Source organism: Pan paniscus, chromosome 10 (assembly GCF_029289425.2).
Source record: "Pan paniscus chromosome 10, NHGRI_mPanPan1-v2.0_pri, whole genome shotgun sequence".
In the NCBI taxonomy this organism is placed as follows: Eukaryota; Metazoa; Chordata; class Mammalia; order Primates; family Hominidae; genus Pan; species Pan paniscus.
Window position 1 is genome coordinate 129,896,830 of NC_073259.2, and position 21,499 is coordinate 129,918,328.

Genomic DNA, 21,499 nt, shown 5'->3' on the forward strand with positions numbered 1-21,499 from the left:
CACCTCCCCTGCTCTGGAATCAGCTAGGTGCTCTCTGGAGCTGGCTGGGGAGGCCATACCTCCCACCCTGTGGGTCTTTGGAGGCCCCTGCAGGACCAAGGGGCTTGGAGGACTCGAGGGCATTCCCCAAAGTGTGCCTGAGGCCTCTTTAGGGAAGCTCCCACCTATAAAAGAAGGTGCTGAGTGCTTTGAGGGCCAGCCAGCTTGTGGGGAGATGTCATTCGGTCCCTAGCCCACCGGGGTCCCCTGGGAAACCCTGCCTGGGAGGGCAAAAGTGCAGCTTCCAGGAATTTTGTGAGCATGGGGTTCAGGGACAACTGGGACACACCAAACCCAAGGCAGGAAAATCAGAACTTTTCTTTTTTTGCGTTTAATGATTAAAATGTATTGACCGAGCTCTAAGCCGGTGCCGGGGGGTGGTGGCGGTTATTCCACGCACACTTGCTGAGCCTGTGCCCGGTTCTGTTCCTCCTCTCAGGGCACAGCCCTCTTTTTCTGTCCAGTCCACAGTCCCTCCCACCCCTTTCCCTAGCTTCTCAGTCTCTGGGGGTTGGGGGGGCAGTGAGGACCTTGGGTGGCTGCAGCACGATTTCTCCCTGATAATTGAATTGAACGTGGCAACCCCTTCCCTATCACGTGCCCACATTTTAAGGAGCAGCCAGGTCTCAACAAAATTTCATTTCTGTAAAAAAAAAAAAAAAAAAGAAAAGAAAAGAAAAAAAACACAAAAGCTCTCAGAGACTGCCAACTAAGTTTGTATTTCAAGAAAGAGACCAGTAAAGTGTAGCTCCAGGAACGTGTCTTTTTTGCATATGTAAGCAGCTGCCTCTGAGGCTCTATAAATATCGATAACCCCTGGGCCCTGGTCTATAAAAGCCTCCTTCTGCTGAGGGGTGGAGGGTTCAAGCCCAAGGTAGTCCCCAGGCCACCCTGGGGCCCTCAGCCTGGTCAGGGCCTGTGGAGTTCACAGTAATGTGCTACTAGAGCGTGTTGCAAACTCTGCTGCTGACCTGGCCCCAGATATTTAACAAACTCTGGCTTCTGTGTCACGGGCTTCCCTTCCTCTTACTGCAAGCCCCTGGGTATTGAGCAGAAAGGGGAAGACCTGGCTCTGTGGGCGCCATGGCCCAGGTAATGCAGGGGTGGGGGGGGCTGGGCGTCGCGGGTGGCACCTCTGGGTTTGGGTTTGGGGGAGTCTCAGCCCCAGGAGACATGAGCTTCTGGATCTCAGGATCAGAAAAATGGTGCAGCTCAGCAGCTTTGTTGAAGAGGTGGGGACCCTGAGCGAGGTGCAGAGGGGTGGGAACTAAGGGCCACACAGCCTCCCTAGGACTGGGGTCTCGGGCACAAGGGACCCACCAGGGTGCCACACAGGTTGGAATCCTTGTGGGGGCTGCCCCATCCTGGAACCTCACTGAGTTCCCCCTTTCCTGCCCATCTACAGGGGAAACCCGAATGCGGTTCTATGAACTGTTGGTCACTGGCCGATACACCCCCCAGACCCTCCCAGTGGGCGAGCTGGATGCTGTCTCTCCAATCGTGAATGAGACCCTGCAGGTGGGTTTATGGCCGTCAGTCTGCCCCATCGCCAGCACTTTGATGTGCCCCCCACCTCTGGAAAGCCTCACCAACTCTCTTATGGGACCCCCAGCCTACCCCCACCTCACTCTCTCCAGCTTTGGAGACCAAGGCCTAGGAGGGTGTGAAGCCTGGCCACGCCCCCCACAATTGGGAGCAGGGCCTAGAGCCCCATTTTCCCAAGCGCTCCTGCAGTAGGGCTCCATGGGATTGGTTCTGTTTCCTGTGGCTTCTCCCCTCCCCAGCACAGGCTGTGATTCCCACAGACCCAGAGCCTGCCCGGGCCCGCTTTTCCACGTTGATGCCAAACATTGCTGTTTCCGGGGTCCTTAGTGTCTGGTGTCCTGGGCATGCCACTACCCCTAAACCCAGAAACCAGAGTTCATGCCCTGCCTTCCAGAGCAAGACTGACTCCTTCCAAACCACTGCCTTCCAGGACACAGGGACAACTCTCGCATGGGGCGAGTCTCATGCCAGCTCCTCCCTGGCATCAGGCTGACTAGCTGCCACTGGCCTGTTCATCACTTTTTTGTTGTTTTATTTATTTTTTTGAGACAGAGTCTCACTCTGTCCCCAGGCTGGAGTGCAGTGGTGCAATCTCAGCTCACTGCAAGCTCCACCTCCTGGGCTCAAGTGATTCTCTTGCCTCAGCCTCCTGAGTAGCTGGGATTACAGGCACACGCCACCACACCTGGCTAATTTTTATATTTTTGGTTAGTAGAGGTGGGGTTTCACCATGTTGGCCAGGCTGGTCTTGAACTCCTGACCTCAAGTGATCCACCTGCCTCGGCCTCCCAAAGTGCTGGCGTTACAGGCATGAGCCACCACACCTGGCCTCTGTTTATCACTTTAAATCCTAAAGCACTGGGTGGCTAGGAGGACAAAGCCCTTGGCCATCCTCTCGTGCACAAGATTGTAGTTCTTGGTCATAATCCTGCCTGGAAGGTCTTTGATTTCTGACAGCCTGAGGCAAAAAGAAAATCCCAGCCTAAACCAAGATGTTACAGTCTTCTTTTTTCTCTGCCTCCTCTGGAATTAGGAATAACCCTCAAGTTTCCCTGAACATATTTGGCTACCCCTAAGATTAGAGAAAAAGTTAGTACCATCCTGACACTCCTCCTCAATCTCCCCCACTTCCATTCCTTATGCTGCAGTTCTAGAGCAGTTTGGCTCTGAGCTTCCCAGCAGCCAGAGTGAGAAGGGAAAATAGCCCTGTTCCATTGCATGTTTTCCCCCAGTGGTCTGACATCTCTGTCTCTCCTTAGCTGTCAGATGCCCTGAAGCGCCTCAAGGATGGAGGCCTGTCTGCAGGCTGTGGCTCCGGCTCCTCCTCTGTCACCCCCAATAGCGGTGGGACACCCTTCTCCCAGGACACAGCTTACTCCAGCTGCCGCCTGGACACACCCAACTCCTATGGACAGGGCACCCCGCTCACACCGCGCCTGGGCACCCCTTTCTCACAGGACTCCAGCTACTCCAGCCGCCAGCCCACACCCTCATACCTCTTCAGCCAGGACCCTGCAGTGACCTTCAAGGCCCGGCGCCACGAGAGCAAGTTCACGGACGCCTACAACCGCCGCCACGAACATCATTATGTACACAATTCTCCCGCGGTCACTGCAGTGGCCGGGGCCACAGCCGCCTTCCGGGGTTCCTCGGACCTCCCGTTCGGAGCAGTCGGCGGCACTGGGGGCAGCAGCGGTCCCCCCTTCAAGGCTCAACCACAGGATTCAGCCACATTTGCCCACACTCCACCACCCGCCCAAGCAACCCCTGCTCCTGGATTCAAGTCTGCTTTCTCTCCGTATCAGACCCCAGTGGCCCACTTCCCTCCACCCCCAGAAGAGCCCACCGCCACAGCCGCTTTCGGGGCCCGCGACAGTGGGGAGTTCCGGAGGGTACCGGCACCCCCACCCCTGCCACCTGCTGAGCCTCTGGCCAAGGAGAAGCCAGGCACGCCACCCGGCCCGCCGCCCCCCGACACCAACAGCATGGAGCTGGGCGGCCGGCCCACCTTCGGCTGGAGTCCTGAGCCCTGTGACAGCCCTGGCACGCCCACGCTGGAGTCGTCCCCTGCAGGGCCAGAGAAACCCCACGACAGCCTGGACTCGCGCATCGAGATGCTGCTGAAGGAGCAGCGCACCAAGCTGCTCTTCCTGCGGGAGCCGGACTCGGACACCGAGCTGCAGATGGAGGGCAGCCCCATCTCCTCCTCCTCCTCCCAGCTCTCCCCACTGGCCCCCTTTAGCACCAACTCCCAGCCAGGCTTCCGGGGCCCCACGCCCCCCTCGTCACGCCCCTCCAGCACCGGCCTGGAGGACATCAGCCCAACACCCCTTCCAGACTCCGACGAGGACGAGGAGCTCGACCTGGGCCTTGGGCCTCGGCCTCCACCTGAGCCAGGCCCCCCGGACCCTGCTGGGCTTCTGAGCCAGACAGCTGAGGTGGCCTTGGACCTGGTTGGAGACAGAACCCCGACCTCAGAGAAGATGGATGAGGTACCACCGTGTCTGTCCATCTGTCTGGGACTGGTTTTGTCTATCTTGTATCTCCCTTTCCCCCATCAAGCATTTAGCATGACTAGCTAAGATGCGGAAGCAATGGGGCTAGGAAAGCCAATATAATGGGTGGAACTTACAGAATAAAAAGGGGATGCAGAAAACACCAGGGGCTGTGATTGAGCAATTGGTTTGGCAATGAGCTCCCTAGCAGCCGTGGAGAGAAGGAAAGCATGGCCTAGTTCTGATGCTCTCCTTGTTAGGTAAGAAGTCAGCTTTTCCTAGGGATAAATTCTGGCCTGAGCTGCTTTGGTAGGAGTTTGCTGAGTGTTCAGAGAGTATGAGCTGTGGGGATGGCTCTTGGTTCCCTTGTCTGTTGCGTGGCTTGGGAATGATCAGGGAGAGTCCTGGCCCTCAGGCAGAAGGGAGGAGAGAGATTGGCCAGAATACTGTGCTGGGCTAAGTGGGGTGAAGCCCCGGAGCATTGTCTCCTAGAGCCTGGTGCCCTCTGAAGAGGGGGAAACCATGGCAGACAGGGAGGGTGCTGGTTTCCCTTCTCCCACTGGCTCCAGGGATGAAGGAGTTAAGAGCTAACTTGGGGTGGGGGTGGGGTGCCATGTAGCCAGAAAAAGGCAAAGTTGACCATCCCCCACCCTCTCCTCAGGTCATGGGGTCTCGTTGCCTAAACCTCCAGCCTCAGGAAGTCCCGCCCAGGGGTTGGGGGTGAGGGTGCCATGTGCCAGGTTCCCCTGGGAGGGTGTTGGGTCATCTTCCTTCGCTCCACTCCTCCTTCTCGGTCCAGGCACCTGCCTTGGAGCTGTAGCCCCGGTGGGCATGGGCAGTCAGGGGCTTAGACAGAGCTCTGCGTCCCTGTGGGCGGAGGGGAGGAGGACTGCCCCCTTCTTGGGCCCTTTGATTTGGCGGGTCTGGCTGCATCAGGGAGGAACGAGAGGAACTTGGCTTGCCTGGGAGGGTGCTGCAGGTGGCTGGGGCTCCAGGGGGCCTCCAAGCAGTTCTGGGGAAGTGGTTTCTGGCATCAAGGGGTCCAGGCAGGGGGCCTTGGCAGGGGGCGTTGACAGGTGTGCAGCTGTAGGGGGGCCGCCGGCCCTGGCACCCTTCTCCTCCGCTCCGTCTAGGCTGCCTGGGGTGAGGAGTGTTTACCATGCTGACCACGGTCCAGGGCTGAGAGGCCCGCAGTGGCTGGAGCGAAAGGCAGGCTGAGGCCCCGGGAGCGAGGGTCTGGGACTGCCCGGCCGCCAGCGCAGGGAGTCGCCGAGTGCCGGGAAGCTCCGGGCCGGCCCGCGGGCGCCCCCTGCTGGCGCCGGGGAATAGCGCCTGGGCTTTCTGCGGCCGCGCGCAGTGCGGGGAGCTGGACCCCGTCCCATCCTAAGTGGGGGAGCGGCGCAGGCGGGGCCAGCCGAGGGTGCAGGGGGGGCTTTTCTTCTAAACAGTGGCTGCTCGTTAAAAGTTCAGGCTCAAGTTCTTGAGTCCTGCCAAGTCACTTACTGGTTATGTGACCCTGGAAAAGGCACTTTTGCCTTTCTGAGTCTCAGTTTCGTCATCTGCCAAATGGGCCTGTGAGAGTCCCTGCAGCACAGGACCTCAGCTTAAGTGAGGTGCCGCACAGGATGCTCCAGGCACCGCCAGGCCTGCTGGACTCCCAGTTCTCAGCAAATTCCTGCCGCTTCTCACCCCGAGACTGCTGGGCAGAGGGAGGGGCAGGGCCGGCCGGGGCTGGAGCGCAGGATCTGCCTCCCTGTGATTGGCTGGCGGCGGCGGCCCGGGTTAACCCTCTGTGTGCCGCGGCGCGCTGTGCTCGGCTCTGTCCAGGACTGATCTGGGGAGTTCTCTCTGAGGATCCACCCGAGCCCGCCTGTCTCTTCTTGATGTGCATGGGGATCCTGAGAAGGAGAGTGTGTGCGTGCGTGCGTGCGTGCGTGTGTGTGTGTGCACAGAGGGGACCTGGTAAAGTCCAGAGCTTCCTGCCGCTGCCTTAGTTTGGGTAGTCTCCGTCCTCCTACCCCGCTACCTGCAGTTTTCCTCTGAGGCCTTCCTCACCTGTAGTCTGACCTCTGATCTTGCAACTTGCACAGACTCCACCTCCACCCCCACTCCCCCTCAGCCTTCAAAGGTCCCCCCACCCCAATTCCAGACCTGTCCACTCAGCTCCCTAAAGCCCCACGCCTATCCTTGACACCTCCCACATTCACCCCTCACCACCGCCCTGGATCCCAGCTGCAGCCCCGCACTGGGCAGGTCCTGGGCTCCAGCCCTTCTTCTGACTAGCTGTGCCGCGGGGCCACGGCTGAGGCTCTGAGTGTGTTTACTAACTGTCAAATGGGTCGGAGCAGAGCCCCCCCGCCCTGTGAGGTTATCTTTCGGATAAAAAATGAGACAGCCGTCTGCAGCGCTTAGCCCCACGCGGGCCCACACTGATTGTGCAGTCACGAGACTAGGTGAAAAGAGTAATCAAGGAAAAATAAATAACAACACACTTCCTGTTTATGGGCCTTAGTGCTGCTAAACCCCCGCTCCAATGTCACCTTTCCTGCCTGGCCGATGTCACCTTTCCTGCCTGGCCGTCTGCCGCAGAGTGAGGACAGCAGGCTGACTGAGAGCACAGGCTGCAGAACCACTTCCTGGTTCAAATCCCGGCTCCATCTCTTCTTGGCTGTGTGGCCTTGGGCAGGTTACTTAAATTCTCTGTGCCCCAGTTTCCTCGTGGGGCAAAAATGGAGTTGAAAATAGGGCTGTTCTGAGGATTAGCTGAGTTAATAAATGTGAAGCGTTTAGAAAGGCCCTGGCACATAAGAGACACTATGGAAGTGGCAACTATTTCTGCACACAAGTTGCAACAGAATCTCTGAAATTGCAACAGTTTCATCCTCTGTGCCCCACCCGTCTCCCTGCCTTCTTTCTCTCCCTCACGTTTCCCATCTTCACCCTCATCATCCTTTTGCCTTTTCCTGCTGGCTCCGCTCCACAAGAGTAAGATGTTTGCCTGCCTCTTCACCTTTGTGTCCCCAGCACCTAGACCAGTGCCTGGCACACAGGTACTGAGCAAATGTTTGTTGAATTGGAATGAATGAATGAATTCTAGTGGTAACTCCATGAGGCAGGGACTATGATGCCCATTTTGCAAATGAAGACGCTGAGGCTTGGAGAGGCTGAATGGCTTGCACTGGGTCACACAGCTGGGAGTGCCACTGATTGCTAGTCTTGCAGAGGGGACTCCGAGAGCCGCTTGGCCTTCCAGACTCACCTCACTGTCTCTCCCTGCTCTCTCTGCAGGGCCAGCAGTCCTCAGGCGAGGACATGGAGATCTCGGATGACGAGATGCCCTCGGCCCCCATCACCAGCGCCGACTGCCCCAAGCCCATGGTGGTGACCCCAGGAGCGGCAGCCGTGGCAGCCCCTTCTGTGCTAGCCCCAACCCTGCCGCTGCCCCCGCCACCTGGCTTCCCCCCGCTGCCCCCCCCACCACCACCCCCCCCACCGCAGCCTGGCTTCCCCATGCCCCCACCGCTGCCCCCACCGCCGCCCCCACCCCCTCCAGCCCACCCTGCTGTGACAGTGCCCCCACCACCCTTGCCAGCGCCACCTGGAGTCCCGCCCCCACCCATCCTGCCACCACTGCCCCCCTTTCCGCCGGGCCTGTTCCCTGTGATGCAGGTGGACATGAGCCACGTGCTGGGTGGCCAGTGGGGCGGCATGCCCATGTCCTTCCAGATGCAAACGCAGGTGCTCAGCCGGCTGATGACGGGCCAGGGCGCCTGCCCCTACCCACCCTTCATGGCCGCTGCGGCTGCCGCTGCCTCAGCTGGGCTCCAGTTTGTCAACCTGCCGCCCTACCGGGGCCCCTTCTCCCTGAGCAACTCTGGCCCAGGCCGCGGGCAGCACTGGCCACCACTGCCCAAGTTTGACCCGTCAGTGCCTCCACCAGGCTACATGCCACGCCAGGAGGACCCACACAAAGCCACGGTGGATGGCGTCCTGCTGGTGGTCCTCAAAGAACTCAAGGCCATCATGAAGCGTGACCTGAACCGCAAGATGGTGGAAGTGGTGGCTTTCCGGGCCTTTGACGAGTGGTGGGACAAGAAGGAGCGGATGGCCAAGGTGGGTGGGTGGGTGCAGGGCTCCGCAGGGTGGCTGTGGAGGGGGGCAGGTCCCCAGCCGGGCACCTCCTCTTTCCCTGAGACTGTTAACTGGAAACGCTGCCATGGACCCCAGTATGGGAGCTCCATTTCATGTGGCCACTTTCAAAGTTCCGCAAACTGTGCTCCACTTCAGCAGCCACTAGATGCACACGGCTCTTTGAATTTAAATGAGTGGCCAGGCATGGTGGCGTACACCTTTAATCCCAGCACTTTGGGAGGCTGAGGTGGGAGGATTGCTTGAGCCTAGGAGTTCAAGATCAGCCTGAGCAGTATAGCAAGAGCCCATCTCTAAAAATAAATGCGTAAATTAACTTAAATTAATTAAAACAGAGTAAAATTAAAACTCCTTTGTACATGCCGCATTTCAAGTGCTCAGGAGCCACAGGTGCCTAGTGGCCGTACACAGGATAGCTGGTGCAGACTGCCCCCGCCATCGCAGACAGCTCACAGCTGTGACTCCCTTTGAACTTGACTCCCCTCACCTCCCCTCATGCCACCTTTTACACAGAGCCCTGTCTTGGACCACTTTTTTCCTTTTTTTGTTTTTTTGAGACAGGGTCTCGCTGTATCGTCCAGGCTGGAGTGTAGTGGCGCAATCATAGCTCACTGCACCCTCAACCTCCCTGTGCTCAAGGGATCCTCTCACCTCAGCCTCCAAGTAGCTGGGACTACAGGCATGTACCACCACACCCAGCTAATTTGTGTGTTTTTCTGTAAAGACAGAGTTTCACCACGTTGCCCAGGCTGGTCTTGAACTCCTAGGCTCAAGTGATCCTCTGCCTTTTGGGCTGGGATTATATGCGTCAGCCACTGCTCCTGGCCTACTTACTATTTTCTTTTCTTTTCTTTCTTTTTTTTTTTTTTTTCGGAGATGGAGTCTCACTCTGTCACCCTGGCTGGAGTGCAATGGCGTGATCTCAGCCCTCTGCAGCCTCCACCTCCTGGGTTCAAGCGATTCTCCTGCCTCAGTGTCCTGAGTAGCTGGGACTATAGGCACCCACCACCATGCCTGGCTGACTTTTGTATTTTTAGTAGAGATGGGGTTTCACCTTGTTGGCCAGGCTGGTCTCGAACTCCTGACCTCAAGTGATCCACCTGCTTCAGCCTACCAAAGTGCTGGGATTACAGATGTGAGCCACTACGCCTGGTCTCTTTTTTCCTTTTTAACATATTATTTGCCTGTTTGCAATCTTACAGGTAATCTAAAATGACTTCTTTTCTCCATAAGAGAGAACTTTTTCTTGAATACTTTAAACTCCCCTTAATCCCTCCCCTCCACCCCATTCCCCCCTGCTCCCCTCCCTCGACCGTGGTTATGAGTTTGAGTGTCCCCTGGAGCCTGCTTTGGGAAATGCTTGCTTTCTGCCACAGAGGTAAGCAGCACCTGTCAGAGCCTGTTTGTCATCCGTTTAACTGGGCAGTAAAATTAGAATGAACCGTCTGAAATCACTGATACACAGCTCTTTATGGTTCAGCCAAATTATACTGACCCTACAGTAACAGCTAATAGCTATTCCATTCACAATTTGAATAAAAAGAGCCACCAGGCCTCATGTGCCCTGCACCTTGCAAAGCTCTTCATGTGGCTCGTTTTGTTAATTCTCACAGCATCCCTTTGAAGGCAGAGCATTTCAGAACCACAGGGGCAACCCCTTAGTGAGCAGTGAAATAAAGCCAGTAGGTCCTGTTTTTAATGCATGGGAAGAGAAGAGAAAATGGGATAGTGTAAATCTTACCTTGTGAAGGTGGTGTTGCACAGATGTGTCCCTATGGTGTAGTTTTTGGATTGTCGCAAAGTGCAAAGGCCACTGTTGTAAGGAAGGCAGCTGCAGTAGTCCTATTTTACAGGGGAGGACATTGAGATCTATGAGGCAGAGCAGTGCTCTAGAGCCTCGTGGGTAACAGCATAGTGTGGCCAGGTGTGTTGGGAATGAGGATGCAGTTACCTGTGGTGGCTGTTACTGCCGAGTGGAAGGCAGGTAGCCTGGGGAGGGCTCCCTGCAAGGGTTGGTGGTGCCAGAAGCGGTGACGGTCCCCTCCTGTCTCCACCCCAGGCCTCGCTGACCCCGGTGAAGTCGGGCGAGCACAAGGACGAGGACAGGCCGAAGCCCAAGGACCGCATCGCCTCGTGCCTGCTGGAGTCATGGGGCAAGGGCGAGGGCCTGGGCTACGAGGGCCTGGGCCTGGGCATTGGGCTGCGTGGGGCCATTCGCCTGCCCTCCTTCAAGGTCAAGAGGAAGGAGCCACCAGACACCACCTCATCTGGCGACCAGAAGCGGCTGCGGCCCTCGACCTCTGTGGATGAGGAAGATGAAGGTTGGTGCTCTGGGTGCTGGGGTCCCCTTCTTCCGCATCCCCCCAGCCCAGCTCTGACTCCCTCCCTTCCTGCAGAGTCTGAGCGAGAGCGAGACCGGGATATGGCAGACACCCCCTGTGATCTCGCCAAGCGGGACCCCAAGGGCGTGGGTGTGCGGCGGCGGCCGGCGCGGCCTCTGGAGCTGGACAGTGGTGGGGAGGAGGATGAGAAGGAGTCGTTGTCGGCGTCCTCGTCCTCATCGGCGTCATCATCCTCGGGGTCCTCAACCACCTCACCCTCGTCCTCAGCCTCCGACAAGGAGGAGGAACAGGAGAGCACCGAGGAGGAAGAGGAGGCGGAGGAAGTCCCCAGGAGCCAGCTCTCCTCCTCCTCAACCTCATCCACATCAGATAAGGTGCCTAGCAGGCCAGGAAGCCTCAGGGGGCCGGGCCAGGCGACGAGGGCCAGACCCTTCGGCTCACCTGTCCCCACCCTTCCTTCTCCCCCAGGATGATGACGATGACGACAGTGATGACCGGGATGAGTCTGAGAACGATGACGAAGACACAGCCCTGTCAGAGGCGAGTGAGAAGGACGAAGGGGACTCGGATGAAGGTGAGCAGGGAGGCCGTGGCCGCCTGGCCCTCCCGGAGTCCCTCTTTCCCCGGGGCAGAGCCTGAGCAATTGTCAGAAATACTTTTGAGCCAAAATGTTGTGCTTTTGAGACGTTACCTTGTTAAAACACACACACAGGGTGGCGTACGGTTCCATCTTCAGGGAGTGCCATGAACATGATGGCATGTCCATAGAGATAGAAAGCAGGTCTGTGGTCCTTAGGGCTGGGGAGCCCAGTGTTCAGGGGGGCTTGCTCAGCCTACATGGCTTCCTTTTCAACTGATAAAAATACTTAGGGACCAGATCGAGGTGGTGGTAGTGCAACATTACAAATGTACTAAATGCTGCTGGAATTATCACTTTATAACGAGCAGTTGGCCGGATGCAGTGGCTCACACCTGTAATCCCAGCACTTTGAGAGGCTAGGTGAGTGGATCACCTGAGGTTAGGAGTTCGAGACCAGCCTGGCCAACATGGTGAAACCCCGTCTCTACTAAAAATGCAAAAAATAGCCGGGCGTGGTGGTGGGCACCTGTAATCCCAGCTACTTGGGAGGCTGAGGCAGGAGAATTGCTTGAATCCAGGAGGCAGAGGTTGCAGTGAGCTGAGATCATGCCACTGCACTCCAGCCTGGGTGACAGAGTGACACTCCACCTCAAAAAAAATAATAAATAAAAATTTTTTTTAAAAAGAGCAGTTTTTGGCTGGGCGCAGTGGCTCACGCCTGTAATCCCAGCACTTTGGGAGGCCAAGGCAAGTGGATCACGAGGTCAACAGATTGAGACCATCCTGGCTAACACGGTGAAACCCCGTCTCTAATAAAAATACAAAAAATTAGCCGGGCATGGTGGCAGGCGCCTGTAGTCCTAGCTACTCGGGAGGCTGAGGCAGGAGAATGGCGTGAACCCGGGAGGTGGAGCTTGCAGTGAGCCGGGATCGCCCCACTGCACTCCACCCTGGGCGACAGAGCGAGACTCCGTCTCAAAAAAAAAAAAAAAAAAAAAAGTGAGCAGTTTTCTGTTATGTTAATTTTACCTCAATTTTTAAAAGCGACTACTAGCGGCTGGGTGTGGTGGCTCACTCCTTTAATCCCAGCACTTTAGGAGGCTGAGGCAAGTGGATCACCTGAGGTCAGGAGTTTGAAACCAGCCTGGCTAACATGGTGAAACCCTGTCTCTACTAAAAGTACAAAAGTAGCCGGGCGTGGTGGTGCATGCCTGTAATCCCAGCTACTTGGGAGGCTGAGGCAGGAGAATCCTTGAACCCAGGAAGTGGAGGTTGCAGTGAGCCGAGATCGTGCCACTGCACTCCAGTCTGGGCAACAAGATCAAAACTCAAAAAAAAAAAAAAAAAGACTCCTAGTGAACACATGCCCCACACACATATCTGAGGGCCGTGTTCAGCCTGGGTGCCGCCAGTTTGAGGCCATTGGTGAGGGGTCTAGTGGGGGCTGGGGCACAGCAGGTCCTCAGGCAGCCCCTCGTCTGTGTCCCCCATCCAGAGGAGACAGTGAGCATTGTAACCTCCAAGGCCGAAGCCACGTCGTCCAGTGAGAGTTCCGAGTCTTCTGAGTTTGAGTCAAGCTCCGAGTCCTCGCCCTCATCCTCGGAGGATGAGGAGGAGGTAGGGGCCAGGGAAGAGGAGGAAGAAGAGGAGGAGGAGGAGGCGATGGTGGCCGAGGAAAGCATGGCTTCTGCAGGCCCCGAGGACTTTGAGCAGGACGGGGAGGAAGCGGCTCTGGCCCCGGGGGCACCTGCAGTGGACTCGTTGGGCATGGAAGAGGAGGTGGACATCGAGACTGAGGCTGTGGCCCCTGAGGAGCGGCCCTCCATGCTGGACAAGCCCCCCTTGCCTGTGGGTGTTGAAGAGCCAGCGGACTCCAGGGAGCCCCCCGAGGAACCAGGCCTGAGCCAGGAAGGGGCCATGTTGCTGTCTCCAGAGCCCCCTGCCAGGGAGGTGGAGGCTCAACCCCCATTGTCCCCTGAGCGAGCTCCAGGTAACACCTGCAACCCCCTGGGAGGGTGGTGGGAGGGAGGCAGGAAGTCCTCACTGTCAGAATCAGCCCGGGCTTCCTGGGGTAGATCGCTGACTGTCCCCAGCCTCAGTTTCCCCTGTAAAACGAGATCAGCCTGTTGTGCCTCCATTGAGCGAGATGAGGTGTTGGGTGCCAGCACTGAGCCTGGCACTGCATGGATCAACCCAAAGGGGAACCACTGCTATTTTTCAGTCCTCACTGCCAGCGTTTCCCTGGTGGCTTGGTCCTTGGACCATCCGTCCCATGAGATGCTCCCCAAAAGGAGGATGGGTGTCCATGGTCACTTTAGTGACAAGTCGGTGGGGTAGGCCCTGGGGTGCTGGGCCAGGTGAGGGCTGCAGGCATTGCCCCCTCCGGCATTGTGATGCTGCTGCACAGAGCATATGCGAACTCTAACTGCATGGCCAGTAGAACTTTCCACAGTGATGGCAGCGTTCTCGGGCTGTGCTGTCCAGCACTGTAGCCTTCAGACACAATGTTGCTACCAAACTCTTGAAACGTGGCTAGTGGCACAGTGGAACTGAATTTATAATAGTGTTCAATTTATTTTGGCTTACATAGATAGCTGCATGTGGTTAGCACCTACCTCTTTTTTTATTTTTATTTTTATTTTTTTTGAGACATAGTCCCGCTCTGTCACCCAGGCTGGAGTGCAGTGGCACGATCTCGGCTCACCGCAAGCTCCGACTCCCAGGTTCACGCCATTCTCCTGCCTCAGCCTCCCGAGTAGCTGGGACTACAGGCGCTCGCCACCACGCCCGACTAATTTTTTGTATTTTTAGTAGAGATGGGGTTTCACCGTGTTAGCCAGGATGGTCTCGATCTCCTGACCTCGTGATCTGCCCACCTCGGCCTCCCAAAGTGCTAGGATTACCGGCGTGAGCCACCATGCCCGGCCTAGCACCTACCTTTAATAAGTCCCTCAGGAAGGGATTACAGCTGCCCCTGTACATTGAACACATGGCTAGGGCCCACGGACATGCAGTTTTCAACCAAATATGGACGGAAAAGACCGGTGGGATGCGAAACCCACTGTATATGGAGGGCGATCGCCTATACGTGGGTTCTGCAAGGCAGACTACAAGCTTTGAGTATGTGCAGATTTAGGTATACCAGGGAGTGTTGGAACCAGTTCCCTGTGTGTATTGAGGGACGACTGTGTTTTGTTTAATGTAATGTATTTTGTTTTGTTTATTCCACCATTAACCACAGTCTTTGAACATTGACTCAATATTAAGCCTCTATTGTGTCCCTACTATTATTTTAGGCAGTAGCAATGCAACAGTGGACCAAACAGACAAAAATATCTGCTCCCACGGAGCAGGGGAACAGATGACAACAGATCAATTAGAAAATGAAAAACAGGTGGCAGGCTCCTGTAATCCCAGCTACTTGGGAGGCTGAGGCAGGAGAATTGCTTGAACCCGGGTGGCAGAGGTTGCAGCGAGCCGAGATCGTGCCACACTGCACTCCAGCCTGGGCGATAGAGTGAGACTGTCTTAAAAAAAAAAAAAAAGAAAGAAAAAGAAATGTGCCGGGCGCGGTGGCTCACACCTGTAATCCCAGCACTGTGGGAAGCCGAGGTAGGCAGATCAACTGAGGTCAGGAGTTTGAGACCAGCCAGGCCAACATGACGAAACCCCATCTCTACTAAAACTACAAAAAATTAGCAGGGCGTGGTGGCACGTGCCTGTAATCCCAGCGGCTCGGGAGGCTGAGGAAGGAGAATTGCTTGAACCTGGGAGGCGGAGGTTGCAGTGAGCTGAGATTGCGCCATTGCACTCCAGCCTGGGCGACAGAGTGAGACTGTCTCGAAAAAATTAAAATAAAATAATGTAAAAATAGAAAATGAAAAAGATGTATTCTATGGTCGGGCATGGTGGCTCACATCTGTAATTCCAGCACTTTGGGAGGCCAAGGCTGGTGGATCACTTGAGGCCAGGAGTTCAAGACCAGCCTAGGCAACATAGAGCCCGTCTCTACAAAACATTTAAAGATTAGCTGGGCGTGGTGGCACATTCCTGTAGTCCCAGCTACTCAGGAGCCTTAGGCAGGAGGATCCCTTGAGCCCTGGCGGTCTAGGCTGCAGTGACCGTGATCATGCCACTGCATTCCACCCGTCTCAAAAATAAAAAAATAAGTAAATTCATTAAAAAATTAAGAAGTGTATCCTGTGACAGTGGAGATAAGTGCTAGGAAAAAATCCTTGAAGGCTCCGACAAGTCCTGCAGAAAAGAGACTTGTTGAATTTTATTCAGTCATAGAGCAGATTTTCTTGGGCCACAGGGACTTTGTTCTGAAGACGTAGTGTGAAAGGCTGGAATACATGTCTCCTGCATCTGTGATTTAGCCCAGCAACATTGATAAAGCACATACTGTGTGCCTGACACTGGGTTGGGCGCTGAGGAGTCCTTGAGGGGTTTAGCTGGAGAAGGACAGGTCCCGTGCTCAGACTCAGGGCTGTGAGCCTGCCAGGTATGGAGCACAAAATAAGGCACTGAGAGACGTTTGGATTGAATAGTAAATGTCTCGTGTTCGCTCACCTCTCTGCAGAACATGACCTGGAAGTGGAGCCGGAGCCCCCTACGATGCTCCCCTTGCCCCTGCAACCACCATTGCCACCCCCACGACCACCCCGGCCGCCTAGCCCACCGCCGGAGCCTGAGACCACAGATGCCTCACACCCATCTGTCCCTCCGGAGCCCCTTGCCGAGGACCACCCCCCGCATACTCCAGGCCTCTGTGGCAGCCTGGCCAAGTCGCAGAGCACAGAGACGGTGCCAGCCACACCAGGCGGGGAGCCCCCGCTATCAGGGGGCAGCAGTGGCCTGTCCCTGAGCTCTCCGCAAGTGCCCGGCAGCCCCTTCTCCTACCCAGCCCCGTCCCCTAGCTTGAGCAGTGGGGGCCTCCCTCGGACACCTGGCCGGGACTTCAGCTTCACACCCACCTTCTCCGAGCCCAGCGGGCCCTTGCTCCTGCCCGTCTGCCCACTCCCCACTGGCCGACGCGATGAACGCTCCGGGCCCCTGGCCTCCCCGGTGCTCCTGGAGACGGGCCTGCCCCTCCCTCTGCCCCTTCCCCTGCCCTTGCCCTTGGCATTGCCCGCCGTCTTGCGGGCCCAGGCTCGTGCGCCCACCCCGCTGCCACCCCTGCTGCCCGCCCCCCTGGCCTCTTGCCCACCCCCAATGAAGAGGAAGCCGGGCCGGCCCCGGCGATCCCCACCATCTGTGCTCTCCTTGGATGGGCCCTTGGTCCGACCACCAGCAGGGGCTGCCCTTGGAAGGGAACTCCTGCTCCTGCCGGGCCAGCCACAGACCCCCGTCTTCCCCAGCACCCATGACCCCCGGACGGTGACCCTGGACTTCCGGAACGCGGGGATCCCAGCCCCTCCACCACCCCTTCCCCCCCAGCCACCCCCACCCCCACCTCCCCCACCTGTAGAGCCCACCAAGCTGCCCTTTAAGGAGCTAGACAACCAGTGGCCCTCCGAGGCCATTCCTCCGGGCCCCCGTGGGCGCGATGAGGTCACTGAGGAGTACATGGAGTTGGCCAAGAGCCGGGGGCCGTGGCGCCGGCCACCTAAGAAGCGCCATGAGGACCTGGTGCCACCTGCGGGCTCGCCCGAACTCTCGCCACCCCAGCCCCTCTTCCGGCCCCGCTCGGAGTTTGAGGAGATGACCATCCTGTATGACATCTGGAACGGTGGCATCGACGAGGAGGACATCCGCTTCCTGTGTGTCACCTACGAGCGACTGCTACAGCAGGACAATGGCATGGACTGGCTTAACGACACGCTCTGGGTCTACCATCCCTATATCCTGCTGGCATGGGGGGCTCTGCACCTTCTGGGATGCAGGAAGTCCCTGCTCACCTCTCTGGGCCCCACCTCCCAGTCTGTAGCAGCCCGCGGTGCCCATGAAGGTGACAGCATGCACCACCGTCACTTCCCAAGCAGGGTTTGCGTCCCGGCACCATGCCAGGCTCCCGAGTGAATCATTGGCACGTTGTAAGGACTCCCTCTGCGCCAGGCCCATCTCACCCCCAGAGTTAGCAGGTCTCAGGGTCACATGTAACAGCAGTGCCGTGCAGCTTCACAGCACACAAGGGCTGAGGGCCTCCTTGTCCTGTCCCCTTCATAACCTCAGGTAATTCCAGTAGCCTGGTGAAGATAGGGGCTATGATTCCCATTTTACATATGAAGAAGCTAAGGCTCAGAGAGGTTCAGTGACCTGTCCAAAGACACAGCTACAGGTGGCAGAGTTGAGATTTGAACCCAGGCAAACCTGGCTCTAGAGTCCAGGCTCTTCACCACCAGGCTTTCATGAGGCTTGGCTGTTCGCATAGGCCTGTGAGGCTAGACCTCTCATTATCCCTGCTGTATTAGACTGATTTGTGAGCACTCGGTTTGTGTCAAGAGCTCTGCTCAAGTGCCGGGCACCATGGCTCACGGCTGTAATCCCAGCACTATGGGAGGCTGAGGCGGACGGATCACTCGAGGCCAGAAGTTTGAGACCAGCCTGGCCAACATGGCAAAACCCCATTTCTACTAAAAATACAAAAATTAGCCGGGCATGGTAGCACATGCCTATAATTCCAGCTACTCTGGAGGCTGAGGCAGGAGAATTGCTTGAACCCGGGAGGCACAGGTTGTAGTGAGCCAAGATCGCACCACTGCACTCCGGCCTGGGTGACAGAGCAAGACTCTGTCTCAAAAAAAAAAAAATTCTGCTAAGGACCATAAGCATATTTCATCACTTGCAGAGAGGCATCATTGTCACCCCAGTTTACAGATGGGAAACTGAGCAGAAAGTTGTTAACACACCCAGCACTTTGGGAGGCCGAGGTGGATGGATCACTTGATCTCTGGAGGTTGAAGCCAGCCTGGGAAACACAGCAAAACCCCATCTCTACAAAAAAAATCCAGAAATTAGTTCGGTGTGGTGGCGCATGCCTGTAGCCCCAGCTGCTCAGAAGGCTGAGGCTGCAGTAAGCTGAGATTGCACCACTGCACTCGAGCCTGGGCAACAGGAGACCCTGTCTCAAAAAAAAAAAAAAAAAAAAGACACCTAGAGCCATGCAACTAGGTATTGACCGTCAGCAGGGTTGGTCAGCGGGCAGCCACGTGGAGGTGGCATGGGAGTAGGCAGTAGAACTGGACGTCGCTGTCCCTGGAGGGTGGTCTGAGGATGGGCGGGACCAGTCTATGAAGGGACCAGAAGGGGCTCTCAGAATGTCCATGTGGCCCTTGACCCACACCCACCCACCAGCCTCTCTTCAGCTAAGAAAAAGAAACGGGACGATGGCATCCGCGAGCACGTGACGGGCTGTGCCCGCAGTGAGGGCTTCTACACCATCGACAAGAAGGACAAGCTCAGATACCTCAACAGCAGCCGTGCCAGCACCGATGAGCCCCCCGCAGACACCCAGGTACTGCCAGGGCTCCTGGACACATCAGAGCCTGCTGGGCTGGGCCACGGGGATCCAGGGCACTCATGGAGGGGTGCCAGGCAGAGGGAGGAGTTGTGAGGCCAGAGGGGCTGGCACACAGAGGGTGCAAGTGGAAGGGGAGAGGCGGGTGGGCAGGGCCTAGGAGAAGGAAGGAATCTGCCTTAGTCCCCTGGGCCCTGGAGCACCTCCAAAGGGTTTAATCAGGAATGTGACGGAGCTGTATTTCCGCAAGTTCATTCATTTTTTGTTTGTTTTTTGCTTGGGTTTTTTTTTTAGTGGGGGACAAAGCCTTGCTCTGTCACATAGGCTGAAGTGCAGTGGCACAGTCTCAGCTCACTGCAACCTCTGCCTCCTGGGTTCAAATGATTCTCCTGCCTCAGCCTCCTGAGTAGCTGGGATTACAGGTGCCCACCACCATGCCCAGCTAATTTTTTGTATTTTTAGTAGAGATGGGATTTCGCCATGTTGGCCAGGTTGGTCTCGAACTCCTGACCTCAAGTAATTCGCCTGCCTTGGTCTCCCATACTGCTGGGATTATAAGCATAAGCCACATCGCATGGCCTCATTCATTCTTTTTTTAATCCAGTAAATATCTGTTGAGTACATGCTGTGTACCGGGCACTGTTCTGGGTCTATAGCAGTGAACAAAACCAAATCCTATTCCTCATGGAATTTAATTATTTATTTTTATTTTTAAATTAAAAAAAAATTGAGACTGGGTCTCACTCTGTAGCCCAAGCTGATCTGGAACTCCTGGGCTCAAGCGATCCTCCCGCCTCAGCCTCCCAAAGTGCTGGGATTATAGGTGTGAGCCACGGTACCCAGCTGGAATTTATATTTTAATGGGGACTCATAGGAAATAATCAAGTGAAGAAAGAAGCACGTAATTCCAGGCAGGGAAAACGCGATGGAGAAAACAGGAGAGGGGTTAGGGATTACCAAGTCAAAGGGGAGTCAGAGAGGGTCAGACCCAAGCGAAGTGTGGGAAGGCGCCACGTGGATGCCAGAGAGACCACAGAGAAGTGAAAAAGCGACTTCCATAAAAAGTTAAAACCAGAGAGGGGCTCACTGACCCCAGCAGGCCTCCCTAGGACAGCAGCAGTGCAAAGGCCCTGAGGCAGCAGGGAGCTCCATGGTGTGAGGAAGGGAAGGGAGAGGCCACTTGTGGGAGAGACAGCACAGGCCACCAGGGTCGGGGCTACTGTGGTGGCAAGTGACCTGTCTCCTGGGGTGACAGGCAGCAGAGGGAGGTTGTGAGAGGAGCTGGGGTGGTGTGGAGCTGGTGCAGGGGTCCTGAGGGCAGACTGTTCGGGTTGCTGCGGTTTCCAGACCGGATGTGCCGGACTTAGCTGGGCCGCGAGGAGCCATTAGCTGTGGAAGAATATGAGGAAGTGGGATGGACAGGACCAGGGCTGGCCTGGGTACAGGAGACAGGGATGGGCGGGGGGTGACAGCCCAGGGTGTGGCTGGGGTCGGGGGTGCTGGGAAGCTGGACACCAGGCCTGAGATGGGGAGGCTGATATGCTATCACCACGAGGCAGCTTGAGTTCTGCGGGTTCTGAAAACACCCAGGCAGAGAGGTCTTGGTGGGCATGTGGGTATGGTGGAGCTTAGGATGGGGATCTCCGGCCCGGGGACCTAAGTGTAGGCATCGCCAGGAGAGAAGTGGTGACTGAAGGTCACAGCAGGGTGACCTCACCTGGGAGGGCACTTGGGGCAGAGGCCTGGGATGCTCCAAAGGTTAATGGCTGGGGCAGAGGCCCAGGGAGGCCAAGAGCAGGACGTGACACAAGGGTTTCGGAAGGATCCCCGATTTCGAACGCTTGTGGGGTGAGAGGGGCCTGGGTGAGAGCCAAGGAGGGGGTCAGGGTAGACAAAACTTTTGGCTGAAATGGGGAAAAGACAGCGCCAGGCAAGAGTGAGTCTCGTCGTTTTGAAGATAGAAGGAGCTTGAGACGCTCAGATACTGATGGGATGGAGGAGGCAGGGAAGCGGTGACAATTAGGGACTGACAGGTGTGGAGAAGCCCAGAGCAAGGAGCCCAGGAAACTGGGGATGACAGAGATCCAGAGCCTAGGGTGGGACCGCCGAGGACACGGCCAGCCCCGCTGAGCCCCGCACACCGTCCACTGCAGGGCATGAGCATCCCAGCACAGCCCCACGCCTCCACCCGGGCAGGCTCGGAGCGGCGTTCGGAGCAGCGCCGCCTGCTGTCCTCCTTCACTGGCAGCTGTGACAGCGACCTGCTCAAGTTCAACCAGCTCAAGGTGAGGCCGGGCTTCACCCAGATCGCTGGGGTGGCGGCAGGACCTGAGACCGGGGCTCACCTCTCCCCCTCTTCCCTCCCACAGTTCCGGAAGAAAAAGCTCAAGTTCTGCAAGAGCCACATTCACGACTGGGGCTTGTTCGCCATGGAGCCCATCGCGGCTGACGAGATGGTCATCGAGTACGTGGGCCAGAATATCCGTCAGGTAGGCACCGCCCGGCAGGATGGGCACCGGGGTGGGCATGGGGCCGGCCCAGCCAGACTGACCCCCTTTTGTGGCCAGGTGATCGCAGACATGCGGGAGAAGCGTTATGAGGACGAGGGCATCGGGAGCAGCTACATGTTCCGGGTGGACCACGACACCATCATCGACGCCACCAAGTGTGGCAACTTCGCGCGCTTCATCAACCACAGCTGCAACGTGAGTGCCCAGCGTGGGGTGGCCCCTGCCCCTGGCCCTGCTTCTGTGCCAGGAGGGCCTGGAAGCCCCGGCACGGGAATCAGCTCGGCCTCCTTCCCAAGCTCAGGTCGGCCAAGGGTTTTAGGGAGAGGAGGACATGTGAGGTCTTTTACCAGGAGCTCTACTCCTCTGAGCCTCAGTTTCTC

The 21,499-nt window shown here is 56.9% G+C and overlaps 1 protein-coding gene across 1 annotated transcript in view; it reads left to right on the plus strand.

Moving 5' to 3' along the window:
• Positions 1 to 21,499, plus strand: part of SETD1B (SET domain containing 1B, histone lysine methyltransferase) — a 29,170-nt gene that overhangs the window by 3,262 nt on the left and 4,409 nt on the right. Inside the window, exons 5-16 of the mRNA XM_034934685.3 lie at positions 1,445 to 1,557; positions 2,844 to 4,076; positions 7,368 to 8,192; positions 10,288 to 10,549; positions 10,625 to 10,944; positions 11,039 to 11,144; positions 12,646 to 13,140; positions 15,733 to 16,992; positions 18,440 to 18,606; positions 20,763 to 20,894; positions 20,979 to 21,098; positions 21,177 to 21,314. Coding sequence (XP_034790576.1) covers positions 1,445 to 1,557; positions 2,844 to 4,076; positions 7,368 to 8,192; positions 10,288 to 10,549; positions 10,625 to 10,944; positions 11,039 to 11,144; positions 12,646 to 13,140; positions 15,733 to 16,992; positions 18,440 to 18,606; positions 20,763 to 20,894; positions 20,979 to 21,098; positions 21,177 to 21,314 — 5,171 coding nt within the window. The remainder of the gene's footprint in view (positions 1 to 1,444; positions 1,558 to 2,843; positions 4,077 to 7,367; positions 8,193 to 10,287; positions 10,550 to 10,624; positions 10,945 to 11,038; positions 11,145 to 12,645; positions 13,141 to 15,732; positions 16,993 to 18,439; positions 18,607 to 20,762; positions 20,895 to 20,978; positions 21,099 to 21,176; positions 21,315 to 21,499) is intronic.